The 17593-nt window shown below is 38.2% G+C and overlaps 1 protein-coding gene across 8 annotated transcripts in view; it reads left to right on the forward strand.

Moving 5' to 3' along the window:
* Nucleotides 1-17593, forward strand: part of FRY (FRY microtubule binding protein) — a 407136-nt gene that overhangs the window by 183176 nt on the left and 206367 nt on the right. Inside the window, exon 1 of one of the 8 annotated variants that reach the window (XM_070520477.1) lies at nucleotides 9886-10093. The exons of the other annotated variants lie outside the window; for them this stretch is intronic. Within the exon in view, the coding sequence (XP_070376578.1) occupies nucleotides 10033-10093 (61 nt within the window). The 5' untranslated portion in view covers nucleotides 9886-10032. Of the gene's footprint in view, nucleotides 1-9885; nucleotides 10094-17593 lie in introns of those variants that run through there. 8 annotated transcript variants of the gene reach the window in all.

The following is a 17593-nucleotide window of genomic DNA, read 5'->3' on the forward strand; positions in this document are numbered from 1 at the left end:
CATATGAAAATTGGTTCACTTACTTAAATTTTTTCCAATAACTGAATCACACATCAGTATTTAAACTAATTAAAATTAAAATGCGGCAACTCAGTTCCACTAGCCACATTTCAAGTGCTTAATAGCTCTATGTGGCTAGTATTGAACAGCACAGGTAAAATTAACTTGAATTGTTTTTCAGAAGGTCCCTAGACTTTTAGGCAGCAGAGTCATTTCATAATATAAAATTAAGACATTCTAAACTTGGATTTCGTTTTGGGAGTTGGCTTATCCTGACTATGCTTAATAGTGACTCTGACACTCAGATTGTCATTCTACCTGCTTGATTTACAAGGTCTCTTTTGAATGAAGCTCTAGATTAGCCTAAGGAATGTTTAGTTACTTTTAAAATGCTGCAGAAGGATCACTGTTTTTTTTGTAGTATGCATCTGAATTCATCTTTGGAGACAAATAGTCTGGGTCTCAGGCTTCATGACTTGCCCAAGGTCCTATGGCTAGTTGTGTGGCAGAGATGGCCCTTAAAGGTGGACATACAGGTCCATGGTGCCATGGAATCCATATTTGGCCTCATTAGGTGCAGGTAGATCCCTGGTGCTCTGCTTTGGACACTTAGTGTCTTACCTAAAGGAGGACCCTTTCTTGGGCCGTATTTTTTGATTCTCAAAAATATCATCAACCCAAAATACAAGGTGGAGTGCAAAGAAGAACATGTTGACAACTGAGTTGTCTCAAAGAATCCTTGAGCAGAGCAGGATTGTAGAGATGCAGGTTGTGGGGAAAGAAGCTTCCTCAGCAGCAAAAGCTATGTGGCTCTGTGCCTTTCTCCTTGCTCCTTTACTGCACTTGTAAAGGCAAAATTTAACCTGACAGAAAAACAACCACTATAGCCCCCAAAATAGTGGTGCTCTTATGATGTACATTTCTATATATACTTTTCTCTTATGGAAATTTCTCTATTGCTTCTAAATAAAACTGGTAAAGATGACCCATAAGCGTTAGAAATGGATATGGGACATTTAGCTGAATGGTTCTCTAACATTCAGTGTAATGGTTTTTAGACACTGTTGGTTCCTATGTGCTTTCTTAATGAACGGTCAAAAAGGAAATGAGCTAATTCCTTGAGCTCCTGACATTAATCATTTCACCAGAATTTACATACTTTATAGAAAAGGTTTATGTTTTCAGGACCAGCCAAATTTTGGGTTAAATGATGCTTTCTTAGATGCAAATAGTTGTTTACTTTGATTCTACCTGAACTCCAATGAATGAGTCAATCAGAACTGAGCTCCCATTGTGAGTTTTATTTTATTAAGTATTTTAAATGGATTGGATGAAAATCCTTCAGGAGTTTTTACCTGTACTGATGCAGTGTCATCTTGAACATGCCTCCTTTTTTGTTCTGGGCAGCTCTTCAGAAATGTCCTTAAGTGGTTCTAGGAGGTTTAGTCTAAACTAAATGGCATTGCCATGCCTTTGTTGTCATTGTCATTAATTGTGTGCATGTTTTTTAGAATCTTTGCATCTATCAAGTGATTATTTGTTACAACTTACCTTTTTGACTTTTTTGCATCCAATTTGCTGAGGGTTTAAAAACCAAACAAATAAGCTTGCTTGAATTGTATGTAAATAAAAGCTATACTTGGAGTGAGAACTTGCGTTAGTCTATGGCTAAAGTACATGGATGTTGTAACATCTATTTGGGACAGAGAAAAGGAATCTATGAAGCTGTTTTAAGATAAGAAACAAATTAAGGACAGCATAAGAAAACCCTTAGTGTTTTTTGTTTACTTCCCGAATTCTTCATTATGTTTTGAGTTGTAGGTGAGGTTATCAGCATGATAGTTCTGTTCAAGATGATAACTAATTGCTGGATGCAAAATCAACCTTCAAAAATCAGTTGCATTTCTATACACTAACAACGAAGTAGCAGAAAGAGAGATTAAGAATACAATCCCACTTACAATTGCAACAAAAAAGAATAAAATACCTAGGAATAAACTTAACCAAAGAGGTGAAAGATCTGTATACTGAAAACTTTAGAACAGTGTTGAAAGAAACTGAGGAAGACACAAGAAATGGAAAGATATTCTGTGCTCTTGGATTGGAAGAATTAACATAATTAAAATGTCCATACTTCCTAAGGCAATCTACAGATTCAGTGCAATTCCTATCAAAATTCCAACAACATTTTTCACAGAAATGGAACAAAGAATCCTAAAATTTATATGGAACCACAAAAGACCCTGAATAGCCAAAGGAATCATGAGAAAAAAGAACAAAGCTGGAGGTATCACACTCCCCGATTTCAAAATATACTACAAAACTATAGTAACCAAAACAGCATGGTACTGGCACAAAAGCAGACACAAAGATCAATGGAACAGAATCAAGAGCCCAAAAATAAACCCACAGATATATGGACAACTAATTTTTGACAAGGGAGCCAAGAACATACTATGGAGAAAGGAAAGTATCTTCAATAAATGGTGTTGGGAAAACTGGATAGCCACATGCAAAAGAATGAACGTACACCATTATCTTACACCATACACAAAAATCAACTCAAAATGGATTAAAGGCTTGAATATAAGATCTGAAACCACTAAACTTCTAGAAGAAAACATAGGCAGTACACTCTTCGACATTGTTCTTTCAGCATTTTTTCAAATACCATGTCTGACCAGGCAAGGGAAACAACAGAAAAAATTAAACAAATGTGACTACATCAAACGAAAAAGCTTCTGCACAGCAAAGGAAACGATTAACAAAATGAAAAGGCAGCTTAACAATTGGGAGAAGTTATTTGCTAACCATATATCTGATAAGGGGTTAATATCCAAAGTATATAACAAACTCATACATCTCAACAAAAAAAACCCCTAACAACCCAGTTAAAAAATAGGCAAAAGATCTGAACAGAGATTTCTCCAAAGAAGATATACAGATGGCCAACAGGTACATGAAAAGATGTTCAGCATCATTAACTATCCGGGAAACGCAAATCAAAACTACAGTGAGCTATCACCTCACTGCAGTCAGAATGACTATAATTAACAAGACAGGAAACAACAAGTGTTGGAGAGGATGTGGAGAGAAGGGAACCCTCGTACACTGCTGGGGGGAGTGCAAACTGTGCAGCCACTTTGGAAAACAGTATGGAGATTTTTCAAAAACATTAAAAATAGAACTACCATATGACCAAGCTATTCCACTGCTGGGTATCTATCCAAAGAACTTGAAAACACAAATACATAAAGATACATGCACCCCTATGTTCATCGCAGCATTATCCACAATAGCCAAGACTTGGAAGCAACATAGGTGCCTGTCGACACAAATAATCCATAACCAATCTATAAATGAAAATTTAGGGTGAGTTTATTCTGAGCCAAATGTGGAGACCATATGGTCCGGGGCCTTCCTTCCCCAAGGAAGGAAGGGCACCAAAGAAGTGAGGTGTACAGAGTGGTTATATACCCTCAAAGAGCATGCTTCACATATGATTGAAATGTCCCTTTTACAACAGTCACGAGACTGCTCTGTTGGCACAGCAGTTGATGGACACAGCAGGTAGTAGGTCTGCTGTCTCAGTGGACACAGTAGAGTAGCAGGTCTGTTGTCTCGAGCTGGGTGGTCACAGGTAGGCACAGCAATCAGTTCCTAGGCTAGGGAGAGATGCTTATCCTTATAGAAATGCCAATGTGGGGGAAGTTGCACCTTTATCTTAAGGCCATTTGTTCTTGTCTTTGGGACATAGCAAATGCTTAAAGCAGATATACAATGCATGCTTGATGGCCATGTCAGGCCCTTTTGGAAAAACAAAGTCAGGCAGAATTAAGTTTACACCAAATTGCTTCCTCATATACTCCAGTATATCTTATTGCTTGCCATTTATTTGTCATGCCCATCAAGGGACAAATGGATAAAGAAGATGTGGTATATATACCCAATGGAATACTACTCAGTCATAAGTAACTATAGTTATAGTAGTAACTATTTTAAACCCTCCTGTGCGTTCCTCTGTCTGGGGAGACAGTTTACAGGATACTCAATTATCATTTATTATTAAATATTCCTAGTAGCTTCCAAACCTGGCTGCACATCAGAATCACTTATGGAGTCTTAAAAAAAGGACAGATTCTAGCCTCATCAGAGGTTCAAATTCAGTAGGTCTGTCTCCTTGGAACCCTGGAATCTGTACTTTTTATACAGCTCCCCAGCTTTCGGTAAACTCGGAGCTTTTGTCAGGCCCCTCCCAACAAAATAAATAAGCTAAACTCAAGAAAGAGGATCAATGCAATGGTCCTCCAAGTTAATACAATTAAAAGACTATAGGCTAGGGAAAGGTCCAGTCAAGAACTACTTACAGTTGTAAAACCTACAGCTGTACAACTGGGGATAGCTTATAAGCTGATTAATGGGAATCAAAGAAAATTTTTTGGAGAAAAAGCATTCAGAGTTTTTGTAACACCTGTAAGTTCTTTCACTTCTCATTAACATAGAGTCCCTTCTGATTACCCTCTCCTAGGTGGGGTTTAAGTGCTCCTGGTAAAGAGAACGGGTGATTCTTGGAAGTTTAAAGTGAGCCTCTATGTAGGTTCAGACAGTCTGTACCTAATATGCAATGCACACCTGTTGGTAGAACACTGCTTTACAGTGGCTTGGGTCCAGAGGCACCCTGTGTCAGAACAAACCAGTATTTCCCTAGAGGCCTTCCTGGTAAACATTTTCAGGTTTCATTTGTTTGTCGCATATGTCTTTAGGTAATGATATGCTTGGCAAATGCTACCTACAGCGAGAAGCCTGTTTGATAGCCATTACTTCCAAGCACAATAACACATTGTCTTTTATGGGTTCTCTGCCCTAATCGTAGTTTCCTCAGAGAAGAGGTAAGGCTGCAGGTAATGTTTGCTTACGTTGTACTTAATTTGGTTCCTACCTTAAGACAGCCTCAGAGGTTCTTTGTCTCCGAAAGATTTGTTAATACAAGTGAATGAGTATATTCTGTACTATGTTATGTCGTGGAAAAATAGTGAAAAGATGTAATCCTTTGGCAGTGGCATCTATTGTTAACTGCCATATCTCTGTGATAACATTTTAACACTGATATTTACTGAATTTCTAGAAAGACTAATATGTGTGTGATAATGCAAATTAAGTGTAATCATTTTATTATAGAAATATTCCATTAAATATATCACAAACTGGTTCTAAAACCATAATGAGAGATGTTGGATTTATAAGTCCAATGATGAAAAAAATAAGACTCATCATCAGCTTGAGTTTCTTATCACTTTAGAGTTTTAAATGGTATAGGTATGATATGATCATTTTAAGTGCTGACTTCTTCTTCAAGCTGGAAAAAATTTCTTGAGTTGGTATCAAAAGGATATTTCTGGCTTCCCATTATATGATAGAGTGTTCATTAAGGAAAGCGAATAGAATTTAGTAGGCTACATTTAATGAGAGTTGTTATATGATCTAGCCTTCATGATGATAAGGTAGCTATCAGTCAGCCAGTAGCCTAAGAGCAGTCTTTCCTGAAGCAGGGAGATCAACTAAACACACTCAGGAACTTCCTTGCAACGTCTAAGCTCACGAAGGTGGAAGTGTCAGGTTTGGATTTACTTAAAAATATTTGCTATTGGGCCTGCCCGGTGGCGCAGCAGTGAAGTGTGCACGTTCTGCTTCAGCAGCCCGGGGTTCACTGGTTCGGATCCCAGGTGCGGACACGGCACTGCTTGGCAAGCCATGCTGTGGCAGGCATCCCACATATAAAGTAGAGGAAGATGGTCATGAATTTTAGCTCAGGGCCAGCCTTCCTCAGCAAAAAGAGGAGGATTGGCAGCAGATGTTAGCTCAGGGCTAATCTTCCTCAAAAAAAAAAAAAATTTTGCTATCATGCCACCAGGCCACACAGAAGCAGAAAGGAAATTTTTATGAATATTAGATTAACTGTTAAATAAAAGCATTAACTTTAAAGTCATCATTCAATTAATATTTGAGGGTTAATGAACTATCAATTAAACATGCCAGCACTCCAGCGTATTTTATTTATTAAATTTAGATGACATTAATATAGTTTAAAATGCATGACATTTATTTAGTATCATCAGGGAACAAATGATCTTTGAGTAAATTTCTCCCAGTCGTGAAGCTTAACCCTTGAAGTGTCAAAACATTTCAATTTAATCATTTTGAATAGAATTCTTTCTAAATTATGCTCTACTGTTCTCTGTATGTATTGATAGTATAGCATGCTATCATAATTTAACCATGTCTAAATGAATTCACATCATCAGCAAATGTATTAATTATCAAAGATTCTATAATATATGAGTATCTTCAGGCATCTTGAAATGTTAAATATCTATATATTTTTTATACTAAATATCCTTAAACTGCTGTCCTTCCTATGTTTTGTGTCTGCTTTTTGTTTCTGTTTTCTGATTTTTCTATCAATATCAGCCATTGCTGACGGCTGTCACTTCTTCAACTGCAGTATGCCTGCTTTCAGGAGCCTTCACCCAGCCATGATTTGTTGTTTTTAATCTAACATAAATTGGGGATTGGGGAGCCAAGATTGTTAGAATAATGTCTAATGCAGGAGAAATAAACTCTTGAGTGGAGATGGATGAGATGAGATGGGAACTCTCTAGAACAGACTCTGAGTTTTAATAGATGGACTTTGTGCCATCTGTTTTAACTATAAAGAGACCTTCCATTATTTGTTAATTCAACTTGTAGTAGGCCCTGACTATCCAAAGATGAGAAGAATGTGGTTGCTGTCCTTAGGGTGCTCCCCAAACCAGAAAGGGCCAGGCCAGCACAGGAGGAGGAATAGCTCAGGGAGGGCATCGGGGGAGACTGCCCTTTCTGGAATTCAGCTGGGTTTTGGATATGTGACATTTCTAGGTAAAAAAACGTAGATTATTTGGGGGCTACTCTTTTTTTTTTTTTAGGAAGATTAGCCCTGAGCTAACTACTGCCAGTCTTCCTCTTTTTTTTTTTTTTGCTGAGGAAGCCTGGCTCTGAGCTAACATCCATGCCCATCTTCCTCTACTTTATATGTGGGACGCCTACCACAGCATGGTGTGCCAAACAGTGCCATGTCCGCATCCGGGATCCGAACCGGGGAATCCCGGGCCACCGAGAAGCAGAACGTGCGAACTTAAGCGCTGCGCCATCGCACTGACCCCCGGGGGGAGGCTACTCTTAAATGTATACAAAGACAAATGCTCTAAGATAACCATTGTTTAGAAATCACAATTTGTATTAAGGAACATACCAGAGTAAAAGCTGCTAAATGTAGTGACTCTGGAGTCTGACAAACCTGTAAGCGAATGACCTTGGGCAATCTTATTTTTTTTTTTAATATTATGATATTTATGAATCCAGAAAATTTTATTAATTACTTTAAGGTAGCTTTTACAATTCTGTACATTTCCTTAAGTTTTAACTGTATGTATAAAATAACATATTCAGTTATCTCTTCTTGATTGGTCTTTCTAAGGGTTTATCAATTTTATTCATCATTTCAAAATATCAGTTTGGGCTTGTTGCTTTTCTTTATTTTATACTTGTTTTCTGTTTCATTATTTCTGCCTTTGTCATTATTTCCTTTCTTCTACTTTCTTTTTTGTTTTTTTCCAGCTTTATCGAGATATAATTGACACATAACATTGTGTAAGTTTAAGGTGCATGCATAATGTGATGATTTGATACATATATATATATTGTGAAATGATTACCAAAATAAGCTCAGTTACTACCTCCATCACTTCATATAATTACCTTTGTGTGTATGTGTGTGGTGCAAACGTTAAAATTTACTCTCTTAGCAACTTTCAAGTACAGAATACAGTATTGTTAACTACAGCCACCACGCTATATGTTAGATCCTGAAGACTTATTTAACTAAAACTTTGTACCTCTTGACCAGCAACTCCCCGTTCTTACCCACCCCTCAGCCCCTGGCAACCCCTATTCTACTCTCTGTTTCTATGAGTTTGGCTTTTTTAGATTCCACATGGAAGTGAGGTGGTATGGTATTTGTCTTTCTGTGTCTGACTTATTTCACTTAGCACAATACCCTCAAGGTCTGTCATGTTGCTGCAAACGGCAAGATTTCCTTCCTTTTTTATGGCTGAATAGTATTCCATTGCCTCCATCTTTGTTCTTCTTTCTCAGGGTTGCTTTGGCTATTTGGGTCTTATGCTTCCATACAAATTTTAGGATTGTCTGTTTTATTTCTGTGAAAAGTTGGGCAATCTTATTTTTATTCCTTTTCATCAACTCTAAAATGGAGGTGCTAATGCTGCCTTATAAGGTTGCTGTGAGGACTGAATGAGATAATATGTGAAAAGTGCCCTGCAGAGTTCCTGAATCCAGTGCAGTGCCCCTAAATGGTAGTTCTCTTTTCTACTGTTTTTTTCTTGCACTTCCCTAAAATGTTTGGTAATTTGTATCTAATAAAATGATAAATGCTTTTTTTTTCGTATTTCTGTGAGGCTGTTTTAAGTAGTGTTCTTTTAATTGAATGACAGCCACATCATTTGAAAGGTTGGTCTAATAATAGCACTAGAGACTTGAAGCTGACAAAGTGCAAATTGTCAGTGGAGTCTCGATTCCACTGTGGATACAGAAAGGGAAGAGTTGAAGAAGAATCTTTAAGACTCAAAACACAGATACCTCCGTAGGCACACTGTTGTATTATAAGTGTTTTGACCCCTTTTAGTAAAACATAAACCAAATGCCACGCATGCACCTCAGTCAACTCTTTAAAAAAGACATCATAAACCCTGAATGTGTAAGATGCAGAGGTACTGTGGGGCATCTTTGCTGGCATCTTTGCTTGCCAGAATCAGTTTAAGTGTCCATTTTGGTAATTTGGACGCCTTTCTCCTTCCTGCGAAATGTTTCAGTTTATCAGTCAGTTCTCCAGACCATGCTCTTTTGTAATTCCAACCTATATTGCTAAAGAAAACCTTCAATTACCCCGAGTAAATCGAGACTAGAAAATGACTTGAGTTTCATGGTCCTCGCAGCTATGTTGGTTTATAAAATTCTTCTGTCACAAATAATGCCCAGCGAAAGATCAATTAGTTACACTTGTATTTTGTTTTTAGGTAACTTTGCACTTTCCTTCTCAATATTCTCGCTAGCCTAAATCGGTTTTCTTTTGCAGATAGAGCACTTAACTTTCGCCAGTATTGTCTCTTTCTTGGTCTTACAAACTAAGTTTAATGAGTCAGTTTAGGCTGTGTCTTTTAAAATAATATAACTATAGATTTAAACCCAATCACTTTTCTTTACTAGTTATGTCAGCAGATGTTCAGTGTTTCATTTTCCTTGAGGGTATATGGTTTCTCACTGACTCTTGGCTTCAAATAGGGGTTCTCTGCTGTTTGTTTTTCTCTAAGAATTTAAGCTGTTTAAAGCTGTGTGTACTTGTGGCCAAGAGCTCCTGGTTCCCGAAGCAATGGTTGCTCACCCACCCTGTGTTATCTTCGCTCTTCTCTTTCTTGGGTCATAGGAACACAATAGCACCTGGGTTAGATCTCTGGGTCATAGGAACCCAATAGCACCTGGGTTAGATCTCTGGGTGGGGCGTGTGTTCGGTGCGCGCGGACTGTTTATGACGAGCTGTGTGGGTCGGGCTCATGTTCCTGGAGTGCTTTGAGCAGCTTTGCTAATCTGTCAGCATAGTATGTTCTCGTGGATAAATATAGACATACGGGCACTCTGCAAGTTGTAGGTCACTGTCTTACTGTGCAGCTAAAAATTGTCCCATTGGTATGAACAGCCTGCCCTGGACAGGAGGCCTGCTTTAGTTTGTCTTCTACTGTAGGTCTTTAGTACCTGACTAAAAATACACCTTGGGCCAGAAATAAAAGAGCCCTACCTTGTGGCTGAGACACTTATGGTGGCAGTGAGCAACGGGATCATGGAGTCCGTCATTATGTTTTTTTGCTTTGGAACGTAGTCCGTGTAGCAGTTCCAGACTGGTAGTTTGGGTTCCTTTTCAGGCTCATGGAGATTACAACAGCTTGTTGGAGACGATCCTGTGTGATCAGCTTCATAAAAGGGCTTGGTAGGTATGAAATGCTGTTAATGTGTGTGGAGTGGCTGATCAGTTATTAAATGCTGAATGTAGGGAGGGTTCTCCTAAAAGGTTTCAGGGGTGGGGTGGGGGAGCAATTGCATCTACATGCAGAGATTTACTTCTAATGTCACTACTTAGAGGCAGGATTAATGCCTTTTAGGTTTTCTGTTTGGGGATTGCAATACATCAGAGGTGAGATCTGATACTTTTTGTGTATGAGTCTATGGAACAACAAGCTGAGATATAATGGAATGTTGCTGTGCACTAAAGTTTCACCGAAAGATTCGGTATGATTATCTGTGCTGTAAAATTGCTACTCTTCGAGAATAGCTAGTATGTAGTTGGAAAAGAGTTAATACCATCCCATTTACTATTACAGCAGAGGTAGGTTTTATGCTTGATTTCTTCTAAATAGTAATGTAAATACTCATGTGTTTTGTTTTAAACCTTAAAATAGGCCTAAAGCAGTTTTTCCTTTGCTTTTGGCTTAGTCTTCTGCAATGTTTCAAAAGTAAAATGTTTTTCTTTTTTTGTTTATGAATTAAAAAACAAGGTACCATGTGTTAACCAATATTAATTGGGTCCAAATTGCATGCTGCTGCTTTTCCTTTATTTGGGTAATAGCCTGGTTACATTAATTCTAGCACAACCTTGTAAGCAGTATTGTACAAGAGTTCAGAAAAATTAACGAGAGGAAACTTCCTTGACACGGGGTTAATTACATGCATCTTAGATATTGACTATTTAACTTTCTATTTAATGAAGGTAGGAAAAGTTAATTTGTAAATAGTAGACTGACAACATACTGCTCTAAGAGAGGAGAGACATTTTGTTTATTAATGATTTGGGAGATTTAATTACTTGTTAATTACTCTACTGCACTATCTCTAATGAAACTATTAGATATTTACATATGAAACCATTCTGTTTCTAGGAATACATAAAGTCTCTATTAGTCATTAATTTACCCTTTAGCTTTGGGGGTTGTAAAGTAGAGTGTGTTAAGGAACTTTGTTTTCTTGAGATTTTTTTTCTTTATGTATTATAAGCATGAAAGTTATATGATAAAACTTATGGTTTCATGTATTTGGAAAAAATGCTGCATCATAATAAGACTTACGTGAAACACTTATACTTTTGTTGTTTGATATCTCTTGGAAATGTTACTGACCCTCGTTGTATTTCAACTGAACAGACCACTCCCATGGTCTGATAACCATCTTGACTCCCTTTTCACTCACTGCATTTGTTGCTCCCAATATATAAACTTATCTTTTATCTGAGATCAGTGACAACTGATATGTTTCTGTGAATTGGTAGATTTATCACCATCTTATATTATAAACTTCTGGTAGGCATGCATCAAGTGAATTTTACGTAGTCATTGTACATTTCCGTAACTCTTTAAGAATTTAATAAAACCTAAAATCTTTTTTGTTAAATCAGCTAGCATCTAAATAAATAAATGCGTATGAGTCAGGAATTTAATAAATATTTTGATGTTGACAAAATCACAAACTAATTAGACTATAAAGGATTTCAGTCATGCAGTTAATTCATTTCACAAATATTTATTGAGCTTCTCTTGCATACCATGCATTGAAAGTCCTTCCTTCTCCATAGGTGTTGGAAATGTATCTTGTATTATCATATATAGCATAACGTATATGCATAACATCTATATTATACATATGTGTATATTATTGTATACACATGTGTATGTATATATTTTATAAGATGCATATTGCAATGTACACTGTACCTGTGTATATGTATATTATTTTATAATATAATATATATCATATTAACAAAGATATATGTAGGATTCAACTCTCCTTCAGGTCCCTCCCCCCATCGTGTAATCTCCAAGGGGATCCTGGAGGGGAACAGCTAAAACTTTGGTTTGTGACCTTTATTTGTTAAAATATGGCAGCTTCTGGCGCTGCTCTCTCGTGGCAGTCCCTGACGTCTAGTCTGCTCTTCCTTATTGATCCTTTAGGTTGGGTCCCTCTGTAATGCACCCACTAATGCAGCTGCAAAAACTTCCATTCAAAAATTGTTTTCCTCTTGCTCTTGATGTCTGGCTTAAATATGGCTCTAATAAAATAGGTCAAGAAGTGGGGTTTGTCATTTGGGGTAGGCCTCAGTCTAATGCCTTGATAACGGTCGGCAAGTGACTGTTGTTCCTGCCGCCTCTAGGGCCTTTTTGACCATGATCCACAGTAAGAAACACACTTTCCACTGTGACCCAGAGCACATGTGCGCACGCACACACACACACGCATACACATACACATATCTGTAGACACAGACAGAGACTGGAAACAAAAGTTTACTGTGCAGGTTGACATCACTCTGCTCTTGTCTCTTCTATGGTTTTCTCTCCTAATTCCTTGAAATCATGCTGGTCAGCATCCACTAAATTGGTTTCATGATCAAGCAATGGATCACAACCTGCACTTTGACAAACTCTGCTGTAAAGATTCCATAAGCCAGGGATTCTCAACACACCATTAGTCAAGTTCTCTACTGAGATGACATGCTGTCATCCTTGATGTAGTAGTCTACTCCCGGGCATGTTGGTGCTTTATTTGTCAGCATCCTGCTTGGTTGCAGAAATAGCTCTCTCAATAGACTTGATGTGGGTCTTGGGTTAAATGTAGGGCTTCTAAGCTGGAGACAATTCATGACCTTGTATATCTTAATGCTTCCTTACTCCTTAATGCAACAGTTATTTATTGAGTACAGGGTATTAAGCTAGAAGGTGAGGATACAGGAGGAATAAAACAAATTCCTTGCCCTTGTTGCACTTAAGTGTAGTGGGGGAGACAGAAAAGTATAATATGGCATCACATGTCAAGAAGCAGCCCGTGCTCTGCAGGCAGGTAAAGCTGGGTGAAGGGGATAGAGGCTCTCAGCAGAGGGAAGGGCCAAGGGTGGCTGGCCAGAACAGCGTCTGATGAAACCAGAAGGAAGGGAGTGAGTGAGCCACCATGAAGTGTCCTTTTCCCCTACTTATATAATTCCTACAACCCCCCAGGCCCCAATTCTCTTCTGCCTTGAAGCCTTCTCTGGCTGAATCTATCATCAGTTATTTCTAGGTCTCAGCTCCAGTGTCACCATCCCAGAGAGTCCTGCCCGGACCCCACAATCACAGATATAGCTCCCCTGTTTCTCTCTTGCAGCAGCCTTCATAGCACTTCCCATTTTGTGATTATATTCTGCCTGTCTCTCTGTACTGTCAGTTGTGTGGGGACAGGAGTCATGCCTGGCTTGCTCCCCCAGCAGCTAGCACAATGCTTGGAGAAGAGTGGGCCTTCAGTAAATGTTTGATGACTGAATAAATGAACAAATTAATTAATTATGCTCAGATAGCATTCTTTCAGTATTGCCATTATAAGAGGTAGGAAACTTTACCAATGAGCCTTAATCTTTAAAAAAAAGTGTTTTATTATGAAATTCTTCAAACACAAAAGGAGAAAGAATAATACAATGTGAAACATATTCCCGTCATTCAGATTCAACGGTTATCAAGGTCTAGTCATGTGTGCTTCCTTTATGCCTTTTTTCTCTGTTAAAGTATTTTGAATAGAACATAAGCATCATTTCATTAAATTCCATATAAACAGTTTGCATTTTAGAAAATATGGGTACTTTCTTACTTATCCACAATGCTATTATCATACCTAGCAAAGTTGACCATAATTCTTTGGTATCGCCTAATGTCCATTCCACATTCAAACTGCTTTGCTTGTCATTTTTTAAAAAGCCTTTTAACAGTTGGTTTGCTGAAATCAAGAATCAAACAAGAGCCACACATTACATTTGGTTGTTCTTTATCCTAAGTCTCCTTTAATCATCCGACCCATATTTCTCTCTCCCATTGACTTGTAGAAATTGGTACGGTTTTCTTGTAGAATGGATGTAATTCTTTAACTTGTTCCTGTGTCCCCATTGTTTCTTGTAAATGGACATTAGCTCTAATGTTTTGAAAACTTGATGAACACGGACATAGGGCAAGAGACAATTCTCTCTCTGCCACACTGCCAGAAAGTCATTTCTGTTCTAGAGCTAGGAGACTCTGTCATTGCCAGGAATACATAGATAACAGTTTTCCTTGCTTAGATACAAGAACTCTGACCAATATCCTGCCACAGGTGGGAAATTTTGAGAAAGGTTCTAGCGTCAGTATTCTAAAAAAGCTTCTTAAGCACCTTAACCATTATAACATCTCACCAGAAACATATCTTGCATGGTTCTTTATTAGGAAAGGGTGATGTGACAGGCTTTCAGCTCCATCTGCGTAAGATGTAGGATCTTCCTTTCTGTTCCGATAGCTCCTATCCAGGTTCCCACTTTCGTTATTTTTCTCATGGTAGGTGCAGTGGTCTTTAATTTGTATTGTCCCTCAGACAGCCCCTTTTTAGCCCATCCTACACAACAACATCAGGTCAACATTCTCCCCAGAAACTTGCTAGCTCCCAATTGTCCTCCAAATAAAGTCCAACCTGCTTGGCTTGCCATTCAAGACCTTAATTCCAAAGATAAGAATTAAAAACCTACATTTTTGTAGGACTTAAGAGTTTATTAAGTTTTTAATATATATTCTTGCTTGATTCTTTCACTCACATAAAGACTGTATTGTGGAATAAGATGGGTTCAGTTCAACAAATATTAAGTAAGCACAATTGTTTAATTAATTATGTTAGGCACTGTGCTAAGTGCTTGGGATAAAGACAAGGCGTAGTCCTGTTTTTGAGGACTTTACAGTAACTCAGTGAAGACGGAGTTTGAGCATATATGCTAAGGTAGGGATGTGTAGTGAGAGAGTGAGGGGAGGAGGGGACAAGGGAGAGACTTTCTAACAGATGCCTCCGTGCACCTGCCAAGATGTTCCCTCTGTCTAGGTTGCCCATTTCTCATCTCTACCTATCAGAATCTTACTTGTCCTCTAAGATCTGAGTCAAACGCCATCTATTCCACAGTGTCTGTCTCATCAATGGCCCAGAACAGAGATGATGCCTCTGTCCTTCACTAGGCCTAATACAGAGTTTTGTGAAAGGCAGACTTTCAGTACGTAACATTTAAAAAAACAATGTTGACACAAGTCTTGGGATTACAGCTAGGAGTAAAGACGGGCTTCTCATGTGTCCGCCTGTAGTATAGGGAGTTTCCAGTCTCAGAGATGTGAGTGGAACCAGAGAGGAAGTAGAGGTGTAACCGGAAGCGTCAGGATTATTTGTAAAGCTTTCCTGTATAGATAGGATAGATGATAGAATGTCACTAATTCGTATTAATTCAAGGTAAGGCAAGTGTTAATTATTAAGTGTTTGAATTGTAAGAGTTTTAAATAAGTGATGTTTTCATACATTTTCAATGTATATTTTTATACAATTATGCAATACTGGAGCTAGCAAGGACACCCTGACCTAGTCTCTTTAAGAATAACAGGTAAGGAAACCGAAGGCTGGTTGCTGCAAGTTCCTCTCCCAAGGTCACGCAGAGCCACACTAGGTCTCCGTTCCATGTTCTTTCTGCTTTGCCTGCAAAGCATTAACTTAGTTGATGTTTCTGAAGCATATCAGTTTTGCTCTAGGCAAATGAAATGAAAAACAATTTTGACTACTGGATTAATTGGCCCCCTTTGCTTTCCTGTTTATTTACTTCAGAGGTGTCAGAGTATGGTCCCCGGGCCAGCAGCATCGGCATAACCCAGGGACTGGTTAGAAATGCAAATTCTCAAGCCCCACTGAAGATCCACTGAGTCAGGTGGGGCCCAGCCTTCGGTGAATCTGAAGTGCAAAGATTCTGAGCACCACCGATTCACACTGTGAGTCAGCAAATCTTTTCCAAAGTTGACATTAAAAAATACAAGGCCTTGTCCGATTTATCACAAATTTTGAATTAATGGGTTTCAAATGATTCAGTTTTTGCTACATAAAATGAGCCAGAAGAGGAGGAAAATAGAAAGGAGGAGAAAATGAGAGAAGATGGAAGAAAGGATGGCCAGCAAGGGACACAAGAATGAGAACAGTCTGTCGGTTGTGTTGAGGAGAAGAGGGAAGTTGAAATTCAGGATTATCCTGCCTCTTGCAGGTTATTCGATCTCCTTTAGGTGAGAAAGGACCTTGAAATGTCAATGTAACCTCATCTTCCTTTGCGCACAGATCTTGGCAGACATTCTTTCAGGCTCTGATGACAGTACCTACTTTGAAAATCAGGGGAAAGTCTGTGTAATTGCATCTTAGCAGATGACAGACATTTATAAAGGAGATCATTGAACTGTTACTGTCATTCCTCTCAGGTAAAATACTGAAAGGCAAAGGAAGGGAGAAAAGAAAACAGGGCAGTGACTTGATGCTTACTTTCCCTTTAGTGAACTGCTTCACTCTCTCCAAGGTGTTCAGTCTTTTGGAGACCAAAGACAAAAATGGTTTTGAGAGGCTGCAGATTGAAGTAAACACAGAGAATGGTACCTTCGAGTTCACTTGTTCCTTGGTAGGATAACAACCAGTTAAAGGTTTTATCATCAGTACATCTGGGAAAGATTAGTCTCTAGACCTTTCTAAGGTGTGTCATTAATCAGATTTCAGGTATTTTTATGGGTCCTCAATTCTTGACTTTTCTCGTGCTCGTAGGCTTTCTCAAAGCCCCTCTAAGGGCAAAAAGATGCATTCAAGTTCAAGAGGGCAAACAACCTGTTAGGAGGGACCTCCATGGCTGGAAGTTGTATTAGTCTTTCAAGAAAATAACCAGCTACTCTAATCTATAGGAAGCTTCATTCTCCAAATCACAACATTTATATTTTCTTTCATCAACTACTGAAGTCCCAAAATTAGTTTATGCCAGGGCAAAACCTATGAGAAAGGAGAGTTGTTTTATTCAGTCTTCATCATAAGCATGTGGTTTGTTCTGAACAACAGGGTAATGTGGAAAGCTCCGTGATATGTTGTCAAACAGCCATGCGTTCAGATCCTGAGTTGATCACTCTGTGATCTTAAGAAAGTCACTTAACCTCTCTGAAGCTACATGGTCTTATCTGCAAAAGGGAGATGTGTGGCCTTCTAGAATTATTTTTGAGGATTAAAGATATTAATTATCCTAGAGATATCTTGTGGACCCTAAAACTTGAAGGAACACAATTTGAGAACTGTAGGATTAAGAGAACTAAATAGTGTAAGAGAAAGGAGGAATATATTTAATCAACAAAAATGGGAGGAACATTTCACATTGTCAGAATTTTATGGAAATTAATTAAGCAGAACTTATGTTATTGAATATATTTTTCTTCTACGGCAAAAAATTATTTTTGAGTAGTTTTATCTGATATTCTCTTCTTGACTTACTTTGAAATATATAAAATTATTTAGAAATCGTCCATCTCTTTCTTAAGAGATGTTTTTCTGTTACTCAAACTGTTTCTTTTTGTCCCAACATTTTCCATTTCTTAATAATTCTCTTCAGAGGAAAATAATTCTTCCTATTACA

Source organism: Equus asinus, chromosome 11, assembly GCF_041296235.1.
Source record: "Equus asinus isolate D_3611 breed Donkey chromosome 11, EquAss-T2T_v2, whole genome shotgun sequence".
NCBI lineage: Eukaryota > Metazoa > Chordata > Mammalia > Perissodactyla > Equidae > Equus > Equus asinus.